This window comes from Dipteris shenzhenensis, chromosome 30 (assembly GCF_047967505.1).
Source record: "Dipteris shenzhenensis isolate YYH24624 ecotype China chromosome 30, Dip_SZ_1.0, whole genome shotgun sequence".
Lineage (NCBI taxonomy): Eukaryota > Viridiplantae > Streptophyta > Polypodiopsida > Gleicheniales > Dipteridaceae > Dipteris > Dipteris shenzhenensis.
Window position 1 is genome coordinate 30,415,119 of NC_141625.1, and position 24,056 is coordinate 30,439,174.

General features: G+C 46.0%; 1 protein-coding gene across 6 annotated transcripts in view; it reads left to right on the top strand.

Annotated features, from left to right (window-relative positions):
- LOC147881959 (DNA polymerase delta catalytic subunit-like) overlaps positions 1-24,056 on the top strand; it is a 162,150-nt gene that overhangs the window by 35,059 nt on the left and 103,035 nt on the right. For all 6 annotated transcript variants that reach the window (XM_087402018.1, XM_087402020.1, XM_087402022.1 and 3 more), the window contains one exon: positions 22,136-22,200. In XM_087402018.1, coding sequence (XP_087258144.1) covers positions 22,136-22,200 — 65 coding nt within the window. The remainder of the gene's footprint in view (positions 1-22,135; positions 22,201-24,056) is intronic.

Below are 24,056 nucleotides of genomic sequence, written 5' to 3' on the forward strand. Positions count from 1 at the left end.
GATGTGCTGTGACCTGAAAAGGATTGCCACCCCTCTTGATCCTCATATGCCGCTCTCTCTTGTCTCTTTCCTATGGGATGATTCCCACATGTACCCTGTCACAATGGGCAGCCCCCTCTCCAGGCTCTCATGGATCTCTGTGTAAAAGATCACATCTCTATCAATGCATGTTTCAGAAACCCCCGGGATCAGACCATAGGGTTCCATTGCAATTGCGTACAGCCATTTGAAATCTATTTTGTACACTTGTCTCAAGGCCCCGACACCGTCATGTGCTGTCCATTTCACCTTCCTGCTTCTCTTCTCTTTCTACTCTATCTACTCTGTCACGGATGATAACTTTACCATCACTGCATGCAGCCCATTTCCCTTCCTGTTGTGCTGCCATTACTTTCACCATTCCCTCCCTTCGATGTTCCTAGTTAGATCATCATCCAGGAAGGTTCTGGTGCCCTTCAACGCCTCATACTCATCAAAGTATATCTGTCCTCTGTAGTCTGGAATCTCACCACTAATGGTCTTGCTGGTGGGTCCACTTTACCTACCCTCCATGCTGCCTCAGAAGTGAGGTTTAACTCCCATCTTGTGAAACAGAATTTTGGCGTCTACCATAGGAGTATCTCCTACCGGTAAGCCTCTGACAAGTATGTTTAATGACTTGCTGTCCCGCCGTTTGTCCTCTTCAAGGGCATCAGATATGATTTCTTTTTTAGGGGCTGATGTACCACATCCTTCCATTCCAACATCTTAGCTTCTCCTTTATTGATTTGTTGCTTGAGTTCAGCAACAAATAGGCACATTTGGTCTAGCCATGACATTGGTAGTGAATGTACAAACACCCCAAAGCAAAACACATGCAAAGGGTTGCCATAGTGGGGCCATTTGATCTGGTAGTAATCTATGATATGCCTCTTATAGATAAAGCATGTAGGCCTGTGGCATTGGAAGAGGATAGTCTTCCTCTTTAACTATTGCAGCTGTTAATACCACACTCTGACCTTTTACATGAGCAAGATATTTCTTCATTCCTTCCTACCTCATCCTCAGGGAGCGGGCATTCTCTTTTAGCTCCTCTAGTTGTGCTGTTTGCTAGGCGCAATAGCTCTATCTTATTCTATCAGTTGCTATCAAGCCTCCACAAATTCTTTAGCAGCTTCTACATAGGCATGCTTCAAGACATCCACTTTATCTTGGGCCTCAACCAGGGTGGTGGCTTGGGGGGGTCACGTGTATATAAACTCTATATATCATGTGTGTTGAAGGACTAATTGTAAAACCCCTTACCTGTAAATTTGTGATGAATAACACACCCTTTTTCTATTCAATTTTTGAATAACTGCATTATATGACACCCTTTTGTATGTGAAAATGTGTAAGAAGGATTTTTAAAATACCTTTTGTGGCCTGCATAGCTGCAACATCCTTCCTGAGGTTGGCATTCTTTGCTTTGAGCTCTTCCATTTCCTTGCATATCCCATCCAAGCCCCCCTTCATTTCTTTGATTTGCTGCAATTCATTCTCCAATGCATGTACTTTGTCCTGGAGGCTGGTCCTGACATTTTCCCATTCTCCTTTTTCTTTCTCCCATTCCTCTCTCTTGGTTTTCTCATTCCTCCATTCTTCCTGTATCTTCCCTCCCTGCTTCTTCACTTCTGCTAAAGCCTTGTCCACAAGTGTTTTCTTAGCAAGTAGGGCCACATTGGTGGCTTCCAAGTTGTCTATCTTCTCAATGAGTGCTATGCAGCTTCTGTTGAGGCTGATAAGAACATTTTCTGCATTCTTATTGGACGTTCCTGCTGAGTAAGCTGTCATGGCATTCTCTAGACCCATTTGTCCTCAAAGCATCCTCGCGTAGGCATTGTGACTATTTTGGAATTGATATAGAGCCCGAAGAGAGTTGGTGAGAGGGGGCAGCCTTGTTTAACTCCAATAGTGCTCTCAACCCAGTTCGATAGACCTCCTAGTGCATGTACCCTTCCTTTGACAGACTCAAATAGAGTCATGACCCCCCAGATCATGATCTTTGGGAGCTGCGACTCTTGTAATCTCTTGATTAGGTGAGAACTTGGGACAATATCAAATGCCTTACGAAATTCTACGAAGCAAGTGTAGACTTTTTGATGCCTCGACTTTGCCTCCTCAATGATAGCCCTCAAGGTGAAAATGCAGTCCATGGTCGAGTGTTGTCTCCGAAAACCTACTTGCCCAAGAGCCCACTGCCCGTGGCCCTCTGTGTGGCTACTGATCTCCCTCTCTAGTACAGACCCATATATCTTAGCCAGAGTGTGGCCAATCATAAGAGTGCGGTAGTTCCCAGTGTCCACGGGATTGCCTGCCTTTCGTATCGGTACTATGGTGGTGGTGCTCCAGGTAGGCAGGAAGCCATGGCATATGGCATGGTTGAACAACTGTGCTAGAACCGGGTCAAGATCTCTTGTCCATGTGCACAGTGCTCAGTGCGTAATCCCTCATGATCTGGTGATCTTTGGTTATGAAGCTGGAGAAGGGCGGCCCGTACATTCTGTGTAGTAAACAAATGACACGTAGTGGGTCTGGGCACAGAGGACATATCAGGTGGGGTCTGACCCGGGACATCATAGAGAGAGCATGCATATGTATGCCAGACTACTGGATTTGTGATGGGGATGGGCGACTTCCCCTTCGACAAGAGCCCCGATCCCGTAGTAGGATCTCCACCGCGAAAGGATTCGATCACCTCATTCATCCTGTGTATGACGAAGGCCCGCTTCTTACACTGTGTCACTTGGCGTGAAATTTGTTGTGCCTCTTGTGAAGTCAAGTGTCCTAGTACTCGCTCATGTGTGAGGTGGGCTCTCATCTCTTTGCATTCGTCGTCAAACCAGGGGTTTTGGGGCATCTTCCCATGTGGGACACGTGCAGATCGAGTCGTGGGGAAGGATCTGGTGGCAACATCTTGTATTATTGAAACAAGGGTATCTGATGCATGTGCGAGGTCCATACCCTCTCCATGTAAGACTAGAAGCTCAAAGGCCAAGTGGCACACGTACACCGGGTCGAGAGCACGATCGAAATGGATCTGAACACGAGTGGGTGGCAGGGGGGCCTTCCTCGTGGTTGGCATGGCGGCTGATTTATAGAAGGAAAGGTATGACTGGTCAGCCTCGAGTGGAGGCGGCGGCACAATAGAATTGCGTATCCATGGGGCGAAGGCTAGTGGACCCAATAGGTAGTCTATTGTACCACTCCCCTCGTCGTGTGGGAAACAAGTGAGCCCACCAAATGATGGCCATCTTCGGAGACCTCTATATATGATCAAGTCATGGATAGCCCCCAACCCGAGTAAATGCCTCCCATATGCTGTCATTGTTGCATTTGCATCTGGGGCCTTGTGGGCCTATGGGACAAAGTACAAGGGGGGGGGGGTTGAGGGGTGAGAGATGAATCGGAGAGAGAGGAGGGGGGGGGGAGAGAGTGGGAGGGAGAGAGAGAGAGAGAGAGTGGAGGGGGAGTGATAGAGAGAGATATATATTCTAGGGTTAAAAATAGAAATTCCGAATTCGCTTCTTACACTGTTAAAAAAAAGAGGGCAATTAACTACTCAGAACCAGAGCTCCAAGTACATGTGGAGGCTCTATATATCCCGGCTCTTTGATGGCCCTCTGATGTGATGCAAAGAGCTCACGTATCTGTGCCTGTCGGGTTGTCTCCCGTGGTAGGCTCTCTCCCGTGGTGGCGGGAGGCGCGCTCTCCTGGATCTCTTTATCCAATGGGCTACATCGAGAGTAATGCCTTGTCTCTGGCGGTTCCCTCTGAGGAGGGCTGAGATAGGTCGAACCTCAATCGTGTGTGCTCTAGCCGCCCCACGTGTCGTGTGTGGTCTCCGCGTTGATACACAAAACAGTATGGACAAAAGAAGCTAAGATAACACACACGCACCAATCTTTGATTCCAGTAAACCCAAACAATCACTCAGATAGTTTCTTCTTCTTCACAAAATTCCATGTGATATACATACTCAGGAAGGTCCTCCTTATCAACTAGAGTTACCCCTCCCCATTCCTCTTCTTTCACCCGCAAAAGCAAAGACCACTGGTACCCAAGAACCTCATTGAACAACACTTCAATCTAAAAACCCTCAAAATACACACCGAGTACTTCTGGGCCAAGCTCCAGAGATAAAATCATCATATACTTTCAGGTTTGTATAAGAGAAAACAAACTGCAGCAGGAACTCAAGGGATCAGCAGCAATGTGGGCTTGAGTTCAAGAGCACGTGCACCAATATCCAAAGCAGGGATCCTTGACACAGGCACTGAGACAAACCCCTATTAAAAAAACTGATTGAACATGAACCACACAGACTTCAAGAGAACCAAAAGACTACACAACCCGAAACAGATAAACTTAGAACTGAACTTTCCCCCAAAACTCAGAAAACACCCAGCCTCAGAATTCTATGAACCCACAGCCAAAACTCTTAAGTTTCCATCAAGGACAACAGCACGTAACTCTTCACATAGTCATAACTGCACCACAGCATCTCCTTCATGTGGAGAAAACCAGCAACATGGCCTCTTATCATTACGGAGCATTCAAAATCTGTCCACTCCAAATTTGCAGTCGAGATTTACAGCCCAGCACCCCAAGACTCCAACAAAAGCAAACAGCCCGTACTCATCGCACAAGCGAAGTCTCTTAGGCTCCCAACAAGAGTAAGCAGCTTGTAGCTTGGCATATGATCAAGATAGCGCCACAGCATCACCTTCCATGTCACCCAAGGTCCTCCACACAAAGGTAACTGACTCAAAGCCCCTGTACTTGCTCACAGAGCACCTACGTCTCTCTTCTCCTTCATTCCTTCATAGTAGCGATGCCACAATATCGCCTTCTCTGTCATCAAGCCTCAGCATCCATAGCTCTCTTCAAATACGACAGCCTAACCTCTAATCACATGCCCTCCTTAGCATGATGATCCTGGCCCGTATCAAGAACTCCAGCCAAAGCAACAGTTGGTGACTCGTTCGTTACTTACAAGCCTGGACTCTCCGAACAAGCTTCTAGCTCACGTGCAACTAACGATCAACTATCTTGTATCAGGGATTCAATCGTCGCAGCTTCTCCCTTGGACCTGGTGCACATGATCTGCAGAGACAATGTATTCCAGCCTCTCAAGAGCAGCCATCATCGACACTTTCTGTAACACCCTTCTCTTGGCTCTTCTCCTACGTTAGTACAGTCACGGGCGATGGCACTCCAATTTTCCTCCCAGCCAATTCTCAGGGACTTGATGCGCGATCATTCATCATTCATTTTTCCCATCGTTAATTCCTTCATCCTTATCCCTGAGACCCACAATTCCCTAGATAGTTCCTGGCCACATGTCTTCATTTTAGGCCCTTACTTAGATGCATCCTTTTTCACCCCTCTCTTGGAGTTCCTTTAAAAACAATTGCCCCTTGGCAATTTGCACATTTAGATGCACCTAGGCCCTAGCCCTATTAGAACTACCTAGTCAATGCCATTACGCCCTCACCTAGGACCTTGGCAGTTACTTCTCTTGACCATTTAATTACGTACATTAACTATTACAAAAGTTGGTCATCTAAGAGAAAATGCCCACCGATCTATCCGAGGTCATGTCATGCTATCTCGGCTAGAGCATAACATTCCTTCCCTCTTCAAGCATTAGCGTCCTCGATGATGAAATCTGGGAATGCTCTCCGTAACTGGTATACGGATTCCCAGGTAGCTTCCGATAGAGGCTGACCATGCCATGCAACCAACACCGTGGGTATCTTCCGATTTCGTATCTGCATTGTTCCTCGGTCCAGGATCCTTGTTGGTTTGCGTCTTGCAATATCCTCTATCTCCTGAAACAAAACCACACCTTCGATTAGTGACTCACCTGTATGCAAAAATTTCTTTAAGCGCGAAACATGAAAAACCGGGTGCACCTTACACCCCTGTGGCAATTCTAATTTATAGGCTACACTGCCTATTCTCTTTAGAATTAACCACGGCCCACAGTATCGAGGTGATAACTTAGCACACTCTCCTGAAGTCAACGACTTCGAGTGCGAAGGAATTCTGAGAAAAACTTTTTCTCCTTCTTCAAATACTCTTATAGACCGATTTTCATCCGCATACACCTTGGCTCTATCCATAGCCTGGCGGATGTTAGCTCTCGCAAGTGCTAGCATCTCCCGCATCTGAACTACAAAGTTCGCGGCACTAGGCACTTTCTGAGGTACTCCAACTATAGTTGGATTGGCTGGCCTATAACCATAGTTCAGCTCAAACGGACTGAACCCAGTAGATGAATGTTTCCTATCATTGTAGGCAAACTCCAACAATGGCAACCACTTGTCCCATGTATGTTGCCTCAATGACACATATGCCCTCAGCATATCCTCTAAAGTCTGGTTGACTCTCTCCGTCTGACCATCCGTCTCAGGATGATCCCCACTACTCATTCCCAACTCAGTCCTTAGTGTCTCAAATACCGCTGTCCAAAAGTGACCGGTAAATCTGACATCTCTATCTGACACTATGGATCTAGGCAATCCATGCAGACGAAATATATGTCTAATAAACAAATCCGCTACTTACGGGGCACTAACAGACTCTCTAGTCGGAATGAAGTGAGCCATCTTGGTTAGACGATCAACCACCACAAGGATAGAATTATACCCTCCTTGTGTTGCAGGTAGCCCTACAATAAAATCCATGGAAATGCTCTCCCACTTACTTAGTGGTATTTCCAAGGGTTGTAAAATTCCGGGTGGCTTCACCCGCTCGGCCTTACTTACCTGACACGAGAAACACCGTGTCACATATTCATGAATATGCTTTTTCATCTTTGGCCAAAAGAAATCTCGCTTCACGAGATCATATGTCTTCTCGACACCTGGATGTCCCGCACACGGGCTATCATGGCACTGTCGAATGACTCTCTGCCTGAGATCATTCTGACCAGGTACTACAACCTTGCCATTTCTAACTAGCATACCATCCCTTATGGTATATCTTGCATAAGTTTGGCCTTTTCTGGATGCCAGGTCATCCTTTTCATTTTCCCTGGGTTTTAACACATGAGCTTTAGGCCATAAGCTCTGGACAAACTCGTCCACCTTTTGAGTTTCTCTGATCTCGGTCATTAGAGCACTCTCTAATACTGTGAAACTCAGGTTATGCATAATGCGAGACAACGCATCAGCTACCTTATTATCTTTTCCTCTTCGGTACCGAATCGTTAAATTAAACTCCTGCATGAGCTCTGCCCACCTAGCTTGGCGGCCCCTCAAGTCAGGCTGTTTACAAAAATGTTTCAGAGTATCATGATCTACATCCACATAGAACTCTGAACCATACAAATAATGCCTCCATGTTTTCAAAGCATGGATAACAGTATACAACTCCAATTCATGAGTTGGCCAATTCCTTTGAGAGGGAGAAAGCTTCTTGCTTTCAAAGGCTACTGGCCTTCCCTCTTCAAGGAGGACTGCTCCTACCGCAATGCCACTTGCATCGGTTTCCAGGAACAACAGTTTCTGGGGATCAACTATTTTTAACAGCGGTCCTGAGACCACAGCTTGTTTTATGGTGTTAAAACTTTCCTGTTGATTCTGTCCCCAAACAAAAGGTACTTTATCTGAGGTCAGATCAGTCAACGGCGATACTATTCCGGAATATCCTTTGATATGCCTTCTATAAAACTGGACAAATCCCAAGAATGATCGCAACGCGGTCAGACTCTGAGGGATTGGCCAAGTTAGTATCGCAGCCACTTTCTTCGGATCCATTTCTACCCCCTGTGGAGTAATTATGAACCCCAAATACTCAAGCCTAACCATACACAGTATAGTTTTCTTTTTATTCACGTAAAGACTGGCTTTCCTCAAAGTACTGAACACTATCCTTAAGTGCTCATGATGCTCAGTAACACTTTTACTGAATATTAGGATATCGTCAATAAAATGTACTACGAACTTTCCGATATACGGACGTAGTAAATCATTCATAAGCATGACGAAGGTCGCTGGAGCATTAGTAAGTCCGAAGGGCATTACCAAAAACTCATAATGACCAAACCTGCTTCTAAAAGCGGTTTTATGCACATCCTCGGCTCTAATCCGGATTTGATGGTAGCCGCACTTAAGATCTATCTTGCTGAAAATCACGGCTCCATGCAATGCATCTAGCAAATCATCAATCCGAGCCATCGGATACCTGTGCTTAACAGTGATATTATTCAATGCTCTGTAATCTATACAGAGGCGAAACGTATCATCCTTTTTCCTCTTTAATATCACTGGCGAAGCAAAAGGTGAGAAACTCGGTTGAATCTGCCCCAACTTGAGGTATTCTTCCAGTTGTCTACGCACCTCCGCTTCTTCAGCAAAACTCATTCTATAGGGAGGTCTATTTACAGGTTTTGCCCCCGGGATCAGTTCAATCTTATGCTGAACTTTCCGCTCTGGAGGTAACCCATAAGGTAGTTCATCTCTAAAACATTCAGAGAACTCTGTTATAAGATTAGCCAGCTTGGCCATCTCACCACTTTGCGTAACATCAGTGCTAGTCGAAGAATCATTCACCGACTCTACCGATGCTATGCAAAGGTACAAAAACTCTACTTGAGCCTTTCTGATTTCCATCACGGAAACCAACGGTCCCTGAGGTATATCTTTTTCACCTCGCAAAACATAAAGCACATCATTCATCTTGAATTGATATACGTGCTTTTTCCAATCAATGGCTGGATTCTTCGTAGAATGCCACGCCATTCCCAGGGCTATATCTGCATGAGCAAGCCTGGTCATTTCAAAATCAAGCTTCTCAGCATAGTCCTGGATCCGAAGCTCCAACTGGGTAACCCTTTGGTCCCATACTTCAGTTGAACTTCCATCTGCCATCCTGACTGTATACGCATAGTCAGATGGACTTGTCTTTAATTTCAGCCTCTTCACGAGCTTGGAGTTAATCACATTGTGAGTTGACGCTGAGTCAAACAACACAATGACATCATGACTGGCCACTTGCCCTTTCATTTTAATTAACTCCGTATCATTAAAGGCCGTATACCCCGTTGCTGCGGGCTTAGATAGGATGTTATCAGGTGCACTCGTCACTAACTGAGCAACAGATACACATAACAAACAAGGTACTAACCTCTGAGAAGGTCCCGTCAGTTGCATCTGCATATGTTCCGCACTGGGACTCTCCTGCATTTCTACGTCGCATTCAGATATTATCATATTAGCCGTGCGACGATCTTTATTCAGTGGACAATCCTTCCACTGATGTCGCTGAAGGCAGCCGAAGCACAATCCTTCTTTTCTAGCTTTCTCTTTTTGTTCAGGGGTCAACGAGGACTGTGACCAAGCCCGGGCTGCCATTGGAGTTATTTTCCTTTTCACCCCAACGGTGGTACTTGTTTTTATTGGTCCCTCAACCGGCTTCACCTGCTTGGTTTGGCCACTTGGCTGCGAGACACTTGTCTTTGAAACCCATTTCCTTTGAAATCCCCCTTTCCTCGGGTGCTCATACTGAGTCCCTGCCTGCACAAATCCACCAGATCTGCCTCTGGCATCCTCATAGTTCAGGGCTACTGCTATAGATTCATCTAGTGTAGTCACATATTTAGCCCGAACTTCCATTTTGATCTTGTCGTTCAGTCCATAGATATAGTCTTTTAACTGAACCGACATAGGGAGAGGGTCTGTTATTTTCATGACACATTCCCTGAATTTGTCAGTGTACTCTGCCACTGACAAGCTCCTCTGACGAAGATTTCTATAAGCATCCCAAGCTCGGGATTCTTCATCAGGTGGGAGAAAGTGTTTCTTGAATTCAGTTTTGAACCCTTCCCAGGTGGTTGGAGCAACTTGATCCTTCTGTTGCTTTATCCACCATCTGTCCGCTGCCTCAATAAACAGGTGTGTGGCCTCGCGGATTTTCTTTAGATCGGATCTAATCTCACAAATGGCGAAGGCTTCTTCCCACTTGTGCAACCAAACCTCGATCACATCAGAGCTGCGCTCGGTCATCCGACCAGCGTACTTCTCCGGTCTATAATTAGCGATATTAGGCACTTTGACCCTTGCGCGCTCTAAGGAATGTACACTGGGCTCTGGCTCTGCTGGAGCTTTGCCCTTATCAATCCTAGACGGTCTAGCCGACAAGGCTTGCACCATCTCCCTGATCTCATTTTGACCAGCATTCACTTGAAGCTGCTGGTTCATAATCTGCTGTAAAGCATCCTCTAATATCGAAATCCTACCAATAAAAGTAGGTGCTGCCTGATGTGACATCTGTTGTGTAGACTGTACTCTAGACTCGCTAGGATTTACCCTAGAACTCTGCCCTTCTGCCTCCATTTTGTTGAAAAGGTTTTTTTTTTAATTTTTTTTTTATTTTTATTTTTTTTCTTTTCTTTTCTTGCGCGGAAACTCCAAAAGTACGGCACTTCAAAATCCCTTTCTGTACCGGAACAACTACTGCAGACTGAAAACTTGAAATATATATAATAAAGGGAAAGAGATGCCCCCTGGATATCCTCGAAGCTCGCAAAATGACTCTGCCTTATTAGATACACGGGTTGCAATCTTCACAGACTGAACGCCTTCAGAATTCCCAGTCCAAGTGCTGGCGACAGCCCCTTTGAAGCATTTTCATTACCAGGTGTCTTTTCTGTGGATATATCTTTCTTTGCAGATTGCTGCCGCTTTTGCTTTGGTATGGAAGTTCTTGTTGGAGTTTCTTCAGTCTTCCGTGCTGAATCTATACCTTTACCCCTTCGACCAAGAGCGATAAGGCTTTGCCAATATTCTGCACTCTTAACCCCAACATGAATCCGCTTCTTTAGTTGACCCAACGACCCCTCTCCGAAATGTGTCGACGTCCGCTTGAAACTGACGAAGTCACCCGTCACCACCTACCGTCCGTCGACGTAGCTCCTTCATAGACCACGGTGACCTTTTACTTCGATGCATCAGTTATGCGCGTCGCTCGCTCTTCCACGACCCATGTCTGCCTACTGATAACCAGCCATATTCCAAAGCGGAACAAACAGGGTCAGTACGTGACGGTCTTCACCAAACTTAAGCGTCACGATACCAAATTGTCACCACCCTTCGTCGTTCCCAGTACTGATCTCGCTTAATTCTCTCTTCAATTTCGTTCTAACTGGGCACCCGTATGATCGACAATTCTATCGTTCGTCGATTCTCTACTGCCGTCCCAGGATCGTCACTAACTTGCTCTGATACCAAAATGTAACACCCTTCTCTTGGCTCTTCTCCTACGTTAGTACAGTCACGGGCGATGGCACTCCAATTTTCCTCCCAGCCAATTCTCAGGGACTTGATGCGCGATCATTCATCATTCATTTTTCCCATCGTTAATTCCTTCATCCTTATCCCTGAGACCCACAATTCCCTAGATAGTTCCTGGCCACATGTCTTCATTTTAGGCCCTTACTTAGATGCATCCTTTTTCACCCCTCTCTTGGAGTTCCTTTAAAAACAATTGCCCCTTGGCAATTTGCACATTTAGATGCACCTAGGCCCTAGCCCTATTAGAACTACCTAGTCAATGCCATTACGCCCTCACCTAGGACCTTGGCAGTTACTTCTCTTGACCATTTAATTACGCACATTAACTATTACAAAAGTTGGTCATCTAAGAGAAAATGCCCACCGATCTATCCGAGGTCATGCTATCTCGGCTAGAGCATAACACTTTCAGTAGAGCTTACGTACTTCATTCTTCCACCTTTACGTGAAGATAGCCAACAGAGCAGACCTCCCGTCATCACACAAGCCATGGGACTCATGGACTCCCGTAGTGGGAGAAGCTCCCATTTCCAGAACCCGTCACAACCTCCCTTCCTCTCTCATCATCACGGTCATCCAGCCTTCTCTTCTAGGAGCCCTCCCAGTGCAATCCTTCTAGCAAGCATCCCCTCGATCCACTCCACCCGTCAGCCTCTTCTAGATCACGTAGCCACCTTGCATGCACATGTTCTCTTCCAAAATTTCCATTCCACATCATCACGTGGAATTTACTACTCTCCCATAAAAAAATGCAAATACCCCCAAGGCACATTAAATGCACATTTTGGACCTTTTAGTCACACAAATCCTTGATTTGATCTTCTTGGGCTATGGCTATTTGGAAGTACGCTGAATACCCGTCACACAAGCTGTACATTTCATGACCCACCACTTTATCAAGAATATCATCCAGAAAAGGCAAAGGATAGTGGTTTCTCTTTGTCACTGCATTCAGAGGTTTGTAATTGACACCGACTCTCCATTTGTCTACACCTTTTGGCACTATGACCACAGGACTTATCCAATCAGAGTGAACTATAGGATAAATTATTCCTGCCTTGAGAAGCTTATCTACCTCTTTCTTCAGCACATCTCTCTGTTCCGGGCTTAATCTCCTTATTTTCTGAAAAACAGGTTTGGCACCTTCCTTCAGCTCAATCCTCAGAGGCTTCCCTTTAAATCCCCTGGTCTCCTCATAAGAGGTAATAAACAGATTGGGGTATTTCTGCAACATCTTCAAATATTATTCTTTCTCCTTAACATTGAGATCAGGATTCAATGATTGCTCAATCAACACCTGGGTTGATTCTTGAGAACATTTGGGCTGCATCAAATCCTTGATAACCTCAAACCTATCCACCTCTTCCTCACCGAACCCTGCTACCTGTGAATCCTCATGTATCAGATCCACCAATGCTATTGTTCCTTCATCACTTTCTGAAGTCACCGAGCTCTCATCCTCACTGCTGGTCTCACTTCTCTCGTCCTCTTCACTTGCTGAATCTGAAACTTCAGCCTTGCTTACCATATCGAAATTCAATTTCTTCCCATTCGTATGTACGGAAAAGATTCCTTTTTGCCAATTCTGAATTGCACCTACCTTCCTCAACCACAGCCTTCCAAGAATCAAAGGATAGGCTCCCAACCCCGCAGGCATCACATGACAATCCACTCGACAAGAAACACTGAATGCCTCAACCTCCAGGCCAGGTACTATCCCTAAAGTCTTCACCTTGGAGTGGTTTGCCATTTTGATGCGATAACTGGAGGAGCGGGATATCTTCAGTCCTAATTTCTCCACACAAGCCTGGGTAATCACACAAATCTGTGCACCCCCATCTATATAGGCCTCTCCAAAAGCCTTTCCTTTATGCCAGGCTTCTACAGTAGGTAAAAGATCTGGTAACTCTGAGACAGCCATCAGCTTAATTGTACCACCTTTATGAGAGTTCTTCTTTGCTGGATTTACAGCCCACATCCATTCTTTTTTAAGCTTTGGGCACAGACCAATCATTTGGGCAAATGTAATGTCCGGTTTCCTCACTGAAAGATCTTTCACCAAATCACTCTCCCTGCTCCTTCCCCATGGCCCATGGGGTAATCTGAAGTTCTGTACTTCCTTCTGGGCTTCCTAGTCTTCTTCTTTTGGTAGGTCATCATCTCCCAAGACTGCTTCCCCTTCTTTGCACTCGAACCAACCTCCTCTTCTCTATCTCTCTTCCCTAATGGCATGACATAACTTCCTCCAACTCCAACAAGCCACCAAATGTAACTGCCTTACCTTTCCCTTTCTCTTTTGCAGTGGCTTTACGGATTCTAGAGGTACTAGGCTGAGCTGCATCTTTTACTTCTACACTGTGATCGTTCACCCTATTATTTAACCCTGTGGCAATGGATAAACATCACCTCCAACACGAGGAGGCTTATCACAGTGTGTGCTGTAATGTCCCCACTTTCCACAATTAAAGCACTGGACACAAGGTGCAAATGACCCTTGACCTCATCCTGCCTGCCAAGGCCTGAATTATTTGAAGAAGGCATGCTGCCTCTGCATAACCACCCAATGCTCTACCTCTTCCCCTACCGTTCATCAAGTTCAAACTCAAACTCTTCATAAGCTCCGACATTTCATGAATCTCTTCTTTTATATTCTCTTCCTTTCTGACTTCAGGCTTCTGTATTTCTGGCTTCACATGAGAGAGAATTTCAGGCACATGCTGAACCATTGGCATCTCCTGCATCATTTGTGACAATCTTATGTGCTTCCTCTCCTTCTCTTTTGCTACCCTGAGAGCATCCTCATAAGTGACCAGCTCTTTACATTCAATCTTTATCCTAATCTCCGGCTTCAAACCAGCAACAAACCTATCCTTTTTTATGACTTTGGGAGGAACTTCAGGTAATAAGGCCACCTACCATTTATTCCACAACACAGTGAACTTACGGACATACTCATCCACTGACTGGGTTGGCTGTTGCTGCAGTAAACATAGTTCTCTCCAAATGCCATCAGGATCTCTAACACACATAAACGTGTCCAGGAAAGCTGTCCTCACCTCTAGATAAGTCGAGTTTCTGTGAGCACCCTGATCATCACGCATCCTTGCAGAGAAAGTCTGCAGCCAAGTTCTCGCTTCTCCCAACAGACAAAAGGATAGAATCTGAAGGACTTCTGGAGCATTCCTATCTTTAATAAGAGCTGTGAACTCCAAACACTCTAAAAACCTCTCTGGGTCTTCATTGGGCAACCCGTGAAATCGAGGAAATTCATGAGCCATCTCTCCTCTCCTCCCGACTGACTTATCTTGGACACACTCCCAACTAGAAATACCACCCAACCTCTTTTGGGAAGAAAACAAAAACAATCACTCTACTGAAGAAAACTTACCCTAGATGTGTACAACTATGTGCCTACCCACAACTATAGATAGTGCTCAAAAACTTGATACAGGTTTTGTCCTATCAGCGTCTCTCGTCCAGCCATTAATCCATAGCACTCTCGTCTCCTCGAGCTCCTCCCTCTCGATCTCATCTGGTGCTGGCTCGGATGCGTGAAAATCAGTGACGCGTGTCTGTGCTCGGTCTAGCACGGTGTCTTGAGGCATCGACTGTAGCTGATCTTTGGCCTGCCGCACAAGGGAATCTCTGTGTCTCCGCATCTCAATCAGGTAGAGCCTAATGCTGATCTGGTCGAGGAAATGTATCAGCTGTGTGAGTGGTCCAAGTCCAAGCCCCTCCTGAAAGAGGCAGTGGTATCGCCCTCGGATCTCCTAGTAGGTCAGACAAACACATAGAAAATGCTCCTCTGTCTTGACCTCCTCCATCGTGCATAATCTATAGACCCGCTGCTCTCTAGGTATGTCAGCCGCCTTGCCCTCTTGTATCCTTCTGGTTCCATTTGTGGAGGAGGCCCTCTCTCCTTGAGAGATTCTCACAACTGTGGTTCAATGTAAGTCTGTGGTAGTACATGTAGCCAAATGTAAGACTATGGCAGTATGCAAGTTTTGCATGCATCAAATTTAAGTTTTAACTTTTAACATTCATGAGGTGCAAGGTGTAAGATGTTACATGTACCATGCAAGATGCAACATGTATCATGCAAGATGCCAGATGTTACATGTACTATGCAAGATGCAGATGCCACGAATTAATAAAGAAAAGGAATAATTTTTCATTTCTCTAAAATAATAAGGTGGGCATATAGAATCTCAAAAAATAATTTTACTTGATACAGAATCTCATAAGATGTATTACAATAATAATATCAGTAGTTATACAGAGGATCGTGGACAACGGGCTCTTGGGCAAGGAGGCTTCCGAAGGCAGCACTCTACACTGGACCATATTTTTACCCTGAGAGCCATCATCGAGGAGGTGAAGTCAAGATGCCAGAAGGTCTACACTTGCTTTGTGGACTTTCGAAAGGCTTTTGACACAGTCCCTCACTCTTGCCTGATCAGGCGACTACAGGAGCTGCATCTCCCAAAGGTCATGATCTGGGGAGTGATGAGCATATACGAGTCCGTTAGAAGGCGAATCCGCGTTCCTAGGAGGCTATCGGATTGGGTTGAGAGCACCATAGGGGTGAAGCAGGGTTGCCCCCTCTCACCGACTCTCTTCGGGCTATACATTGATGAGATCACATCCTTTGTTGATCGCCAAGGAGGAGAGGGCTCCCTATTGGCTGATTTGATGGTGCAGATACTACTATATGCAGATGACATAGTCCTCATTTCGTCCTTAGACGAGGGTTTGCAGAAACACTTGGAGGCCTTGGAGATGTTCTGTAGAGAGAGGGACCTGATAGTCAACCTTGGCAAAACCAAGGTTATGATCTTCAACACATCCCAAGCAGTGCTTCATCAACATCGATGTCAACATAGTTTCACTTACCATGGGGAGCCACTAGAGATAGTGCAGTCTTTCACATACCTAGGGGCGATATTCACGGGACTAGGCTTCACGATGACCCATGCCGCCAGAGCGCGACTCATACGAGGGAAGGGGGCCCTGGCCCGTTTAGAGAGACAGTGCTTCCAGGCACATTTCCAAGATCCATGCTGGCTCTTTGACACTCTAGTGAGACCGACCGCCATGTATGCAGCACCTTTTTGGGGGAGTGACCTTTCAGCTACTGACTAAAAGGGATTTGAGAGGCTACAGGTGATCATGGGATCCAAGATGATTCGGAGTAAGCCTTCAGTTCCCCATGAGATCCTACAAGCAGAGTTCGCCAAGACACCGCTCCACGTGGACGCCCCCTTCCAGACCGTGACGTTTCTCCACAGAGTTTGTGTTACGCTCTAGCCGAGGTAGCATGACCTCGGAAGAATCAGTCGACATTTCCCTTATAGGATCTACCTTTGTAATATGTGTGTTTGCGCTTTATGTAAATGATCGGGAGGGATTAATGTCAAGGTCCTAGGTGAGGGCTGATAGCACCAGACTAGATAGATCTGAGACCAAGGGCCTAGTGCAAAGAATGTGCCTAGGGGCAAGGAATTAAATGCATCCCAAGAGAGGGGTGAAATGTTGCATTAGGAAGGCCCTATATGGATGACATGTGGCATCTAGATCTATCTAGGGAATTGGGGTCTGTCAAGGCTAGTGAGAGAAGTGAAGAATGTGGATTTACGTGATTTTGATATAGCTCTCTCTCTCATGCTTGAAGCTTTGGCAGTTTGGCTGGGTGGAAACGAAAGGTGCTACTCCCGTGATCTGCAATAGAGGCTAGGACAGAGAAAACAGGTTACATTTGGTATCAGAGCTCCGGGTTGTGTAGGGGTGAGGTATGGAGCGTAAGACCTGTGGGCAGCGCAAGTTAACGGGCTGAAGCGTGGTGACGGAGCAGGGGCCGTGGGAAGGCCTGTCGACGATCGTTGGTGGTGACGGAGCAATCGTGGCGTTCGTGTAGGCCTACGAATTGGAGAACGCAGGCTTTCGGAATTGAAGTTTTAGCCTGGGTCCCGTAGGTTGGTGATTCGGCGATGCCCGCAAGCAAGTGACGGGTGAATGTCTGGAAGTGTAAGTCTCCGGATACCCTCACGGAAGATCTCAGTTCTAAGGCGAGACGATCATCATCGCGATCATCTCTTGCTTGCTTTTCTCATTCCTTCATTGGGATGGTATGCTAGTTAGAAATGGCAAAGTTGTAGTACCGGGTCAGAATGATCTCAGGCAGAGAGTCATTCGACAATGCCATGATATTCCGTGTGCGGGACATCCAGGTGTCGAGAAGACCTATGATCTCGTGAAGCGAGATTTCTTTTGGCCAAAGATGAAAAAGCATATTCATGAATATGTGACACGGTGTTTCTCGTGTCAAGTAAGTAAGGCCGAGCGGGTAAAGCCACCCGGACTTTTACAGCCCTTGGAAATACCACTAAGCAAGTGGGAGAGCATTTCCATGGATTTTATTGTAGGACTACCCGCAACACAAGGAGGGTATAATTCTATCCTTGTGGTGGTTGATCGTCTAACCAAGATGGCTCACTTCATTCCGACTAGAGAGTCTGTTAGTGCCCCGCAAGTGGCGGATTTGTTCATTAGACATATATTCCGTCTGCATGGATTACCTAGATCCATAGTGTCAGACAGAGATGTCAGGTTTACCGGTCACTTTTGGACAGCGGTATTTGAGACACTAAGGACTGAGTTGGGAATGAGTAGTGGGGATCATCCTGAGACGGATGGTCAGACGGAGAGAGTCAACCAGACTTTAGAGGATATGCTGAGAGCATATGTGTCATTGAGGCAACATACATGGGACAAGTGGTTGCCATTGTTGGAGTTTGCCTACAATGATCGAAAACATTCATCTACCGGGTTCAGTCCATTTGAGCTGAACTATGGTTATAGACCAGCCAATCCGACTATAGTTGGAGTACCTCAGAAAGTGCCTAGTGCCGCGAACTTTGTAGTTCAGATGCGGGAGATGCTAGCACTTGCGAGAGCTAATATTCGCCAGGCTATGGATAGAGCCAAGGTGTATGCGGATGAAAATCGGTCTATAAGAGTATTTGAAGAAGGAGAAAAAGTTTTTCTCAGAATTCCTTCGCACTCGAAGTCGTTGACTTCAGGAGAGTGTGCTAAGTTATCACCTCGATACTGTGGGCCGTGGTTAATTCTAAAGAGAATAGGCAGTGTAGCCTATAAATTAGAATTGCCACAGGGGTGTAAGGTGCACCCGGTTTTTCATGTTTCACGTTTAAAGAAATTTTTACATACTGGTGACTCACTAATCGAAGGTGTGGTTTTGTTTCAGGAGATAGAGGATATTGCAAGGCGCAAACCAACAAGAATCCTGGACCGAGGAACAATGCAAATACGAAATCGGAAGATACCCACGGTGTTGGTTGCATGGCATGGTCAGCCTCTATCCGAAGCTACTTGGGAATCCGTATATCAGTTGCGGAGAGTGTTCCCAGACTTTATCATCGAGGACGCTGATGTCTGAAGAGGGAAGGAATGTTACGCTCTAGCCGAGGTAGCATGACCTCGGAAGAATCAGTGGACATTTCCCTTATAGGATCTACCTTTGTAATATGTGTGTTTGCGCTTTATGTAAATGATCGGGAGGGATTAATGTCAAGGTCCTAGGTGAGGGCTGATAGCACCAGACTAGATAGATCTGAGACCAAGGGCCTAGTGCAAAGAATGTGCCTAGGGGCAAGGAATTAAATGCATCCCAAGAGAGGGGTGAAATGTTGCATTAGGAAGGCCCTATATGGATGACATGTGGCATCTAGATCTATCTAGGGAATTGGGGTCTGTCAAGGCTAGTGAGAGAAGTGAAGAATGTGGATTTACGTGATTTTGATATAGCTCTCTCTCTCATGCTTGAAGCTTTGGCAGTTTGGCTGGGTGGAAACGAAAGGTGCTACTCCCGTGATCTGCAATAGAGGCTAGGACAGAGAAAACAGGTTACAGTTTGGGCCCTACCTCAATGGAGATTACCGAGACTGGCACTGGAGTCATCTCGACGCCTGGCAAAGAGAGGATTTGATACAGCATGGTATGCGCAAGTATCCACATGGCAAATTTGATAGCCACGGTATCCAGATGGATAGGCTCCCCCCCTTTCAATACAGCATGGATTCACCACTGGAGCTCATCCACATGATGAGATTAGCCGTATCATACGGTTAGACCTTCTCCAGCTTCACACATCTCGGGCTTGGGGGAGGGGGTCAGGACTTCCCCACCAAGACCCAGTTCTACCATGACCACTTTCTAAGCAAATCGGAGCATGGTCTCATCAACAGGCCCCAGTACCTCGAGGATTCGTCCTCTCCAGTATTGATCCATAAATCATAGCCTAAGTGTGATCAATCATGAGAGTGCGGTAGTTCCCAGTATCCTTAGGGTCCCCTGCCTTATGTATTGGTACAATGGTGGTAGTGCTCCAAGTAGATGGGAACTCGTGAGATACTGCATGGTTGAATAGCTGTGCTAGAACTGGGGCCAAGACCTCCTATCCATGTGTGAAGTGCTCTGTACGTAGCCCCTCATGGTCTGGTGCTCTCCAGTTGTGCAGACGAAGGAGGGCATTCCTCATGTTCTGCGCAATGAACAAGTGACAAGTAGTGGGTCTGGGCATAGAGGACATATTTGGTGGCATTTGACCTAGGATGTCGTATAAGGAGCATGCATATCTGTGCCAAATCACTGGGTCCGTGATGGGAATGGGCCGTTTCCTCTCTGATAGGAGTCCCCAGCCGATAGTTGGGTCTACCCCGATCCGACCACGTCATCAACCTTGCGAGTTATAAAAGTCCGCTTCTTACGTTGTCATCCAACGTGAGATGCGATGCGCCTCAGATGATGTCAGGCTTCCCAGGGCCTGCTCGCGTGTGAGGTGAGCTCTCATCTCCTTACACACATCATCGTACCAAGGGTTCTGAGGCATCTTCCCAATCGGGGCATGTGTGGGTCGAGTCGTAGGGAAAGATATGATGGCAGCCTCATGTACCAGTGAAGCCAAAGTGGCTGAGACTTGAGCAAGGTCTACGCCCACTCCGTGTAGGGTCGGAAGCTCTCGAGCTAAGTGACTTACGTAAACTGGATCGAGGGTCCGGTCAAAGTGAACATGGGTCCGGGTGGGCGCATGGAGGACTCTCTTTGTGACTGGCTTGATAGCGGAAATATAGAATGTCTGATATGAGTGATCAGCCCCGAGTGGGGGAGGGGGTACTACAAAGTCGTGAATCTGAGATGCGAAGGCAAGGGATCCTATCAGGTAGTCCATTGTCCTTCATGTGGGAAACAAGTGAGTCCACCAGATGATGGCCATCTCTAAGGGCGTCGTATTTGATCAGATCATATACTGTTCCCATAGCAAGTAGGTGCTGCCCATACCCTGTCATGTCTTCAGGAGGCCTCGCAGGCCTATGAGACAAAGTACAATATCAAAGTGACACATGCTCATACAAGCCGCCTTGGGCTGAGGCAAAGGGCTCACTAAGACCCATTGTTGAGTACTATACTAGAGTAAGCCTAGAGAGAGAGAGAGAGAGAGAGAGAGAGAGAGAGAGAGAGAGAGAGAGATTAACGTCGTCCACACGGGCCTATGGAACAAAGTACACATAAAAGCGAACTCATACAAGCCTCAGTGGGCTGAAGCAAAGGGCACGCTAGGTCCCTTGCTAAGTACTAATCTATGCCAACAAAATCATAACCATGAATAGAAATAGTCAACTGCAACTGCATAGTGGACCAGGTCAATCTATCCAATATCAGGTACAAACTGAAATAAAGTCAGTCTCAGCGCTGGGACTCAGAAATAGAATCAGAAGCCATAGCTTGGTACAGCGATGGCTCTCTTGTGGGCTGTGAAGATGTCTCGTATGTGTGTATGTCAAGCTGTCTCGAGCTGCGGTGGGGAACGCGGTCTCCTCGCTCTCTGAACTCTCTAAGCTATGTCCAGAGTTTTTATGTCATGTGGTGGTTTAGACATCCCCTGCTACTCTCTGATCTCTCGCAGTAGTGTCTCCCTGTGCCGACGCATCTCCATTAGATACAACCCAATACAAACCTGGTCATGGAAATGGATCAGTCGTGATAAAGGGCCGAAGCCACTCCCCGGTAGAGACAGTGGTAGCGACCTCGGATCTCGTAGTAGGCTGGTCAAACACAAAGAAAATGCTCTTCTGTCTCAACCGCCTCCAGCGTACATAACGTGTAGATCCGTTGCTCTCTGGTTATACCTGTTGCTCTCCCAACCTCGATCCTCAGCTGATGGGATGAAACCCGCATATGAGAGAGAGAGAGAGAGAGAGAGAGAGAGAGAAAGAGAGAGAGAGAGAGAGAGAGAGAATGACAATTTAATGACCTCGAGAGACACAATAGGATCTACAGGACCATAAAATAAGATTGATTAATATACAAATTATAGTTGTATGATAATTGACAATGGTTTAGTCCATAACCTCGTTTTTTTCTCCAAGAGGCTATGCAAATTTTTGGGTGCCAATATATGTATGATGTGATTTTCCGCATAGATCGGTATGCCAACAGTATGAAATTGTGTCGTTCATTTGTCTCCTGTCTGGCGGACTTTCATGTTTACATTTCCCTTGGGTTGTCTCTCTACCTACTTGCTTCCACTAGCTGGTCCTCAATTTAGATGTGCTTGTTACTTCAATGTACACATGACTTCATTGATTTGCTCATGAGTCGTCCTCATTTTGCATAAAGAGTATTCATTCAATTAAGATACATGCATCTAGATATGTGACGTGAAAGATACTTATATGTCTGAACTTTACCTTGAAGAATAATTTTTTGTTTATTCTTTCATGGGTTTTTACTTGTTATAGGGCAGCTATCAGAGAGCCCATACCTCATCCACCCCAAAGAATGTAAGACTGCTGGCTATTATAAGGTATTTCATGGTTTTATTCTTCCAATTTAAAGGAGATTTGTGTAGATATTTTCCTTTGGTGCAATATCAATACATACTAGGAGATGGAACATAAAAGTATTCAATGACACGTGATGAAAACATATCATTTAACCCAATAAAGTAGGAAAGCAAAAATGTTTGTGGTAATGTAGCTTTAAGTAATAAAAACAAGTCTAACAAATTTTCTTTTTTCAATGAAAAGACTTCTATTAAGTATCGCAAGAGCAATGCTCATGGTGGAATACATCATGAAGAGATGAAACAAAACACCCAAAGGGAAAACAACTGCTCATCTAGAAAAACACCAAGGTTGAGGCTGAAAGTGCCACCTCAACCCTGCGGTAGACTCCGAGAGGAAAGGGGAGCCCTCCACTCTATCAGGAAAACACTCCTCCTAGCAAAAGCCGCCTCGGAAGAACCTTGCATGCTCACCCAAATGGTCATCAGGTGTGTACAATTCTGTCCAAATAACGGCAATCAAGGTGTGTATAGTTTTTTTTTTTTGCAAAAATAGACTTCCCACCAGAGCAAGCTCATTGTGGTAATACATCATGTCGTGCACGAAAAAACTCCTCAAAAGGAGGTACAAAATAACCAAGGTTGAGGCTGAAAATGCCATCTCAACCCTGTGGAAGACTCAGAGAAGAAAGGAGGGTCCCTCCATTCCCTGAGGAAAGTAGCCCTTCTAGTAGAAGCTGCTCAAGAGGACCCATATAGTGTGTGTATAGTGTCTGTCCATATACTGGCCATGGTCTGAGAGGGGTGAACCTAGGATCCATCCAATGCCTCTGTGCACCTGGCTCTCCATCTATGCCAGGCTGATATATTCGCTAGTATGCACAGCCCTGAAGGGTGAGGCAGGAACATCATCCAGAGAACATGGCTCATTCAAGTGTTGTCTGACAACTATATCCCATGATGATTCTTGCCTCTCAAAGAAGACCTGAGCCTTTGAAAGGGAAAGCCAAGCAACTGAGCCCCACGTCATGAAGAAGGGACAATGTGCAAAAAAAATGAAAATTGTGGCAACCCCCTTCCATATACCCCCGTGCATGTCTGCAATTCCATAAACAATGCTGAATAGTCTCCACAGCAGCATGGCAACGGGGGCAAGTAGGATCAGCGATCTCCATAGGTTCACTGCAATCCCACCGTGAATAGAAAGCCAGAAAAAGAGTGATTTTTCTATTCCTGTGGGATTTCGAGAGTCTTTTCCAAAAACTTTTATGCAAATCAGCAGAAATATGAAATGCATCCCAAGGACGAGCTTTGGAGGGCAGGCAAGGGGCTGGGCTGAGGGGCAGGGGGTTGAGAGAGAGAGAGAGAGAGAGAGAGAGAGAGAGAGAGAGTTTATTAAAGTCTTCGGAAGACCGATGGGTCTATGAGATTGTGAAAAACCTGGTACAAAACGAGCTGTGAGGGTGGAGCTACTAAACGAGCATCCACACCAATGTAGAATGCAAGAGAGAGAGAGAGAGAGAGAGAGAGAGAGAGAGAGAGAGAGAGAGAGATTAATGTCCTCGGGAGACCTCATGGGTCTATGGGACAAAGTACACCAGAAAAGAAGGATAGCTCATACAAGCCTCATGGGGATGAATCAAAAGCAAACCACTCTGAACATGGAGGGAATGGCCCCAAGTGTTATTTTGTGCATCAACCCTCTGTGCGAGCTGTCGTGTCACTGGCCTTGGTCATGATCATGTCCGAGACCTGTAAGGTGTTTGTGTGATCCGGCTGAAAGAACTTAGTGATCATGCTCTGAGATGGGGTCTGCTTCTCATGTCTCTGAGATCAGAGTAGGTGCACATGATGCCTAACTGCCTCATGAATGAATG